Genomic DNA, 7644 nt, shown 5'->3' with positions numbered 1-7644 from the left:
ATAAACCCTCTGTCCTAGATATTGATACGAACACACTGCAGGATATCTGTGACATGATGTACCTGTTGTTCAGTTGTTGCACAACATGGACATGGTGTCAATCGTGTCATTAAAAACAAGATACATAAACTACTCGTTCTTGTGCGTATGTCCCCCAGCTTTCTGACGTGCGCTGTGCGCCCCTGTAGGTGCGTGGCTAGTGGCTACACCTACAAAAAGGCCTGCTGCTTCAGCGAGCTGGAGAGAGGAGTGGCTCCTGCGTGCACGCTCTGAATAGCATGCACTAAACTACACTTCCCCTGTCACTTTCTGTTTGGGTTTGGATACAACAAGTGACGTGCTGCACTGCAAAGTGCAACCTGTATCAACTCATCAAGTGGGATTTGTAACGTTTCGTAATCGTAACCAGCAAACTAATCGGAATTTGGAAGCTTTATCTCCGCGTAAAATGGAAACGGAGGAAGTATCATGGATTATTTGGGCATCGCTGGGTAAATTGGAGAAGCGGAGCGGGTAAACACGAATGGAGAAGAATAGACCACGTTAACTTTTACCCATTGAATCTTAGGAGTGAATGTGAAATGGATGCAGCCACGAGCGACAAGGTGGTGGAAATGGCACGGTCGCGGCAGCCCACGGTGCCGGTGATCATGTTCATATTCGGGGTGGTGGGGAACGTCATCGCCATAGTCGTCCTGCGCGTCTCCCGAAAGGAACAGAAAGAGACCACTTTCTACACGCTGATTTGCGGGCTGGCGGTCACAGACCTCCTGGGCACGCTGCTGGCCAGCCCCGTGACCATCGCCACGTACATGAAGGGCGCCTGGCCCGGAGGCGAGCCGCTGTGCCAGTACTCCGGGTTCATCCTCATCTTCTTCTTCCTCGTCCAGCTCGGCATCATCTTCGCCATGTCGATCGAGCGCTACCTGGCCATAAACCACGCGTATTTCTACAACGAGTACGTGAACCAGAGACTCGGCGCGCTCACCCTGCTGGCCATCTACGTGTCGTGCGGGGTGTTCTGCGCGCTGCCCAGCATGGGCCTGGGTCAGGTGAGGAAGCAGTACCCTGGTACCTGGTGCTTCATCGACTGGCGGAGCAACGACACGACGCACGCCGCCTTCAACCTGATGTACGCCGGGGTGAACTCGTTCCTGGTGCTGGCCACGGTCATATGCAACGTGATGGTGTGCGGGGCTCTCATACTGATGCACCGGCGCTTCATCCGCCGCACCTCCCTGGGCACCGACCAGAGGCGCGTAGCGGACCTGGGTGGGCGCAGACGGTCGAGCTTCGGACGCCTGGCCGGCGCAGAGATCCAGATGGTCATTTTACTCATCGCGACGTCTGCCGTGGTTCTCATTTGCTCCATCCCGTTAGTGGTGAGTGCTCAACAGTGTGTATAATAACTCATATACAGTCCGTGTTGCGCAACGCCTGTGCGTAAAATGCGGCTTTTATCCGACAAAATACTGTCTTCAACAAATTAAACAACAAGATTGCTTAAAACAAACTTATTGAAGTTGAGCTTAATAGGCTGTTAAATAAATATTCCGTAAAAATGCACAGTAGCCTATAGGCTACTTGCCTCCAGTCTAATTGTATTACTCTGTAGAGTGCAAGAGAGGGATGTGCATGGGCACACGGGACAGCAGATGTACAATTTGCTATTTTGTCCAGTGTTAAAAAATACAATATTTGAAAAATGGTCTTAAGTGATGTAAAGTATATATGATGAAAATGCATCATTATCAGACTTAATTTTATTCTTCAACTTCTTGTTTGAGTAGGCTATATGTTCCAATCATGTTCAAATCAAATGCATATATACTTTATAGGTCACACACACACACACGCACGCACGCACACACACGCACACACACACACACACACACACACACACACACACACACACACACACACACACACACACACACACACACACACACACACACACACACACACACACACACACACACACACACACACACACACACACACACACACACACACACACACACACACACACACACACACACACACACACACACACACACACACACACACACACACACACACACACAATATTGGAGGGAAAAAAATAAGGTGCCCCCAGAGAGCAAAGCAACATGGAGAGGATGGTCAATGCTAAACAATGTTATGGAGTTTGAGTTTCATTGAAATTCATTGAAATTCATGTAGCTGAATACTGTATAATATACAGTATAACATTTGGCATAGGCTGCATGCTATAGTGGAATTGTGGATGCATTGCTTGATCTATACCAAATACTGCAGCTTTGGTTAATTATTTCTAAGTATCTAGTCTAGTGCAGGAACACATATATATATATATATAAGATTTGTTTTTGGCTTTTTGCCTTTTATACAAGTGAAGGTAGACAGGAACAACCCTGTCTCCCAAGCTGAACGTGACAGGAAAGAGGGGGAGAGAGAGAAGGGGAGTGACACGCAGCAAAGGTTGTCATGAACGGGACTCGAACACGCAATGCGCTGTCAGGCCAGAGCCGTGGCATGCGCCTGGACCGCTAGGCCAGCGGGCGCCGAACATGAACAAATATATTAATACTTGCACACTGGATAGCTAAACAAACTCAATTTCTTCAGTCTAACCATAACAAGCATAGTTCTAGTAGACTAGTGATCGAGAGTTTTTTCCACATACACAAGTTACACATTGCTCACAATGTCAGAATGACTTATAGAGTTACAGAGAAGAAGACAACTTTAGTTAGATGCTGCAGAGTTTTAGGAGACAGAATGAGACAGAAGTGGGTTTTAATGGCCTCTGTGCTATAGCAATTTGCTTCAGTGCTGCAGTTCGACTATCTCATGTTTACATTCTTGCATAATTGATAGATTGTACATATTCTTTTAAGCAATGGATTGCTAGAGGGGTGTAACAGTTAAAGCAGTACTATGTAACTTTTTAAACAACTATATAGCATTATTATGTCTGATAAAATTATAAAGTTACAAGCAATAACAAGCATCGTTCCATAGAGGTCCCTGCTAGGGGCTTGACTGTGAGTTTCATCCTGGCATTTGCCACTGCCAGTCAAAGCAAAGATTGGCCAATCACAGCACATCCTTCCCCGGACATGCTTGCAGAGACTCTTGGGTAATGAAGTCAAAGAAGACATGGACTGCCATGTTATTTGTGTCCAAACAAAGTGGCCACTGGTGCCCTCAAACTACATAGTGCTGCTTTAATCAAAACCGATAAATACTCAATCCCTAGTTTGGGCATGACATTATTGGTGAAAAGCAAGGAATTCCTTTTGAATTCAGAATGTAGCCCTGAGGTCTTTTATTTGAGCAGTCAACCAATATTTCAACACAGGATTTGAAAATGTTCTCCTGTTAATATAAAGCAGAGATTTATATAAGTCCTTTTGCTGCTCGAGCGGTTCACGCACCTGAGTCATGGAAACAGTCTCCTCAGTGGATTCTTTTGGGTGGCTTGACTTCTTCTCCAGGTAGTAAACCAACCATGGGTTTGTAGCAGGGGGGCAGTGAAGCCAATAGTGTCTGAAGCTAGTAGGAAATCCTGACTTCCTGAAAGTTCATATAATGGCCTGTTGTGGCGCTGTCATTGGACCCAAAAAACCCCATAGCTCCATAGAGGTCCATTTTTATTTTGGCCCAACTTCACCTAGACTGTATTACCTTAATAAACATAGTCATGAATACTTTCTGCTTCCAGTTACTAGTTTAAAGTCTCATTTCTCATGTCATAATATTCTTTTTGGAAAATGATCTTTGTCCATATTTTTTTTTTACAGTCTATGGTTTGTAGTAGGAAGTAGGAACTGGGTCTCTGTTATATAACTACAGCAGAGAAATAGGGCAAAAGTGGATCCTCCAAATATCATAATTCACAAAACACATCCAGAACCTTTGACTGCATGCTTGTCCACTTGTCTTAGATTAACTATACGATGTCAAGTAGTGCTTGGAATTACACACTTTTAAGACTTAAAATAAGTAGGTACAAGATAGGTTAAATCAAGTGTCAGCTTGAACTCAAACAGCCAATTGCCAAACAGGAATTTGCCACAGTACTTCTCGATTCTTCGTCGAATAATTGAAAAAGTGATCGGTAGAAAATAATCGATAGCTGACAAGTATTTCTTTCTTGAATCAGAAATATATGTCACAAGTTAAAACCGGGAAAGCATCTATGATTTTTATTATTATTTTAAAGATATTGTTGTGGTCTTTCTCTGCCTTTATTGATAGGTACCGTAAACTGACAGGACATGGGACTCCCTTTTTCACTGAGCCTGGGAGTACGGACAGCTGCAACACCTAAAGTACAGTACAGTGTACAACAGTACAGTAGAGCAGTGCAGTACAGTACAGTAGAGCTGATTAGATTTTTGTGTCTACAGTATTTGGCTTTGTCTTTGTGAAAGTCTTGCTTGAAAAAGTGAAAGTGACAATATGTCGTGATCACTTTCACTTTTTCATGTCCTTTTTGTAAACTAAAAATGTCCAATAAACAGGTTGGGGGAAAAAAAAGACATTGGGGGGCCAAATGCATAATCCTGGGGGTCCATAATGAAAAGGTTTGAGCACCACGTTTTAAAGTGTAAAAACAAAACCTTTGTCTTCTTCCGTGCTTTCCAGCTGAGGATTTTCGTGAACCAGCTATACCGAAAGCTGACCAGGGAGCCGGACCTGCTGGCCATCCACATGGCGTCCATAAACCCCATCCTGGACCCCTGGATTTACATCCTGCTCAGAAAGACGGTGGTCCTCAAGGTGGTGGAGAAGATCAAGTGTCTGTTCTGCCGAATGGGCGGCCGGGGGCGGGGCCACAGGGGCCAGCGGGGGAGCAGGGGCCAGTTCTGCTTCACCGACGATGGCCGCGGCACCTCCTTTGTGTCGCACGACTCGCCGTCGCTGGTGTCCCGCGCGACGAGGGACACCGTGACCACGTCGCACACCTTCCTGTACCAGCCCGAGGGGAACGAGAGGACGTTGAGTTCGGGAGAACAACAGGGCGGCCGCAGCCCGCCCGCTGTGGAGACGGTTCTGGTACGGGATGGCCAGAGTCCGGGCGGCCATCGGAAGGAGCACAAACTGTCGGCTTTAGAGCCCAGGGCGCCGGGCAGGCTCTGTGGCAGCGTTTCTTCACAGAGAGAAGTTCCACTAGTCGACCAGACTCTCTATGTCACCTTCACTGATGAGACCTCGAACCTACAAGAGAAATGCATATAATAGACATAATAATGTAACTGTGTGGGAGAAAACATCTATCAATATGAACTGATGGTCCCAAGGCAGAAGATGGGCATTTCAGAGTTGTCAAGTGGTGATAATGACAAAAGGGACTAAAGACTGAAAATATATGCATTTAATAGATGTCTAGTCTGGGTGCCGTACACAACTACTGTGACAAAAATAGTATTTCATGGAAATGTTACTGAACGAACTACCCATCATCAATCTATTACTCGTCAGACATATCAATGAAGGCCTTCATATAATAATAGCTGTTTATTGGCAAGTAGGGTTTTTGTTGTTGCACTTTGTTGAATCCCTAAACAATTGCAAGATTGTTTAGGGATACCAAGGTGGGTTGTTCTCTATGTTTAGCATTTGGACTCCCCCCCCAATCCCCCCCCCCACAAAATCACAGCTACTGGCTTACTGCATACAGTAGATGACATCAAAATCTGCACTGTCCCGTACTATTAATTTATTTCCAGAATGGAAGTATCTTGTATCGTCTTCTCTGCGAGAAGGTCCACATAGTTTCTACCCATTTCAAGTTGGTACAAGATGAATAATGTTCATTTTCTGGTACCTTTTCATAATGTCAAATATTACTGATCTGGCAGCTCTTTCAATGGATGCATGTTTGCATGGACATCGTCATTCCAAAAGGCAGCTGTACTGTGAATTATTTGCCACAACACATACATCGATGGATGATAAAAGTTCCAAAGAGAAGTGTTCTATTATTACATGGTCTCCTTCTAATCTAATCAGATACTATCAGCATGCTGAGATGGTGGATGAAAATGATAGATGCATATTTCAAATAAGAACCGTTTCATTTCTTGAAAATGTTCATGGTCGGATGAATTTAAAGGGTAGATTATGAAGTCAAGCTTTTTTTCTTGAAATGGATTACATGTTTCATCATGGCATTATGAAATGCTGCTGACAATATACAGTATAGGATGCCTGTTTTATGTTTATCTGGTAAAGCACAGGAAAATATTGAGTCTTAATTTAACCAGTCTTTTTCCCCTCTACAGTCTACACCAAATCTCTTCACTGAAAATAACCAATCTATAAAGCTCACAGCTGCGTTGCAATGCAAGCCATTGTGTCCATAATTATGGGCTAATGTGGTTACTGTTGAAAGTGACTATATGGACCTGTGTAAACAGTCAAAGGTTTTCACTTTCAGTGTTGAATTAAAATTCAGGATTTTTCTGTGGCGTTAATCAGTATCAATCCAGTTGACTTCAACTCTCCTGTGAACAATGTACAGTATGTATTATAGAAAGAAATAATAATTTCAATGAAAATAAAACTGCAACTATTCATATCATCTATACATTTCGGTTATTTGGACCATTGGTTCTCAAAAGTGGTCCAGGGGTCCTTGGGTGGGTTCCAGGGGGTCCCCAGCAAAAGTAGTCAACATAGGGTCAAAATCATTTTAACCATTTATACATTGGCTGTTCAAAAATAGCAGATGTGCAAGCTCACAGCGCATCACTTCCTGCTGCTATTTCTTTACGACATAAATCCTCTCTTCTGGACGTCCCTGGCACAAAACCTTTTCAGACGGGGGTCCGTGGCCAAATACATGTGGGGGTCCTTGACATGAAAGAGTTGGAGAAGCACTGCTTTAGACCACTTCTCCATGTGGGTTCCAGGTAGCCTGGAAACCAGACCAATCTGCCATAAGAAAAAATAAATAAATGCAGTCTGGCCAGGACAGAACCAAATGGACCCCGTATACAGATCCATGTGGTTCCATTTGTACACAGAGTTAACAATAATCCCTTCTATAATAATATGTGACAATGTGAAGTTCACCATCAGACTTAGAAGTGGACATACTGTAGTCTGTAGAGATAGAAACAGTGATGATGTGGCTCTGTGTTATAGAGCATCACTATGGCGCATGGCTCCATTAATAACCTCATTGGTGCTTCGACACGGTTTTCATGTATAACAAATCAATCAAATATATAATAAAAGTACAGAGCAGAGGAGATAAACATGCATTTTCACATGTATGCTGACAGACAGCGGTCTCGCTGGGTCTTATGAGCAATATAGGCCAATCTAACTCTTCCCAGCAGGCACTAAAAAGGCTGATTTATATTTAGTTGAACACCAGTATTGTGCAACAAAAAGAGCTGATGTAGGCCTACAAGACACCCATATAGGAGCTTCTAGAACCACCAAGTACAAATCAGGCTTAACTGAATGGCTTGGGTGTATTATGGAATATTGATCAGATCAGCCTCGGGGTAGGGGGTTCAAATCAATACTGATTACCTGTAGTAAAAGTCAGATCACCATTAATCAGCTAAACCCATTTCTGATGGCATTAATATGTCCAACGCCGTAAAAGAGAGCTGGAAAAGA

At 43.8% G+C, this 7644-nt stretch overlaps 1 protein-coding gene across 1 annotated transcript; it reads left to right on the top strand.

Annotated features, from left to right (window-relative positions):
- Nucleotides 1-208: 208 nt before the first annotated feature.
- Nucleotides 209-6590, top strand: ptger4b (prostaglandin E receptor 4 (subtype EP4) b). Its single transcript, XM_080755437.1, has 2 exons — nt 209-1382; nt 4654-6590. Exons 1-2 carry the CDS (start codon nt 582-584, stop codon nt 5245-5247), a joined length of 1395 nt encoding a protein of 464 aa, XP_080611563.1. The 5' UTR covers nt 209-581; the 3' UTR covers nt 5248-6590.
- Nucleotides 6591-7644: the final 1054 nt, after the last annotated feature.

The sequence above is a fragment of the Protomyctophum bolini genome (genome assembly GCF_963924005.1).
Source record: "Protomyctophum bolini genome assembly, chromosome: 22".
Taxonomy (NCBI): Eukaryota; Metazoa; Chordata; class Actinopteri; order Myctophiformes; family Myctophidae; genus Protomyctophum; species Protomyctophum bolini.
This window is presented reverse-complemented; position numbering and strand designations above follow the sequence as displayed.

Coding starts and splice junctions, on each gene's coding strand:
- ptger4b (XM_080755437.1), top strand. CDS start 582: ATGGATGCAGCCACGAGCGACAAGGTGGTGGAAATGGCACGGTCGCGG. Junction 1,383..4,653: donor TTTGCTCCATCCCGTTAGTG/GTGAGTGCTCAA, acceptor CGTGCTTTCCAG/CTGAGGATTTTCGTGAACCA.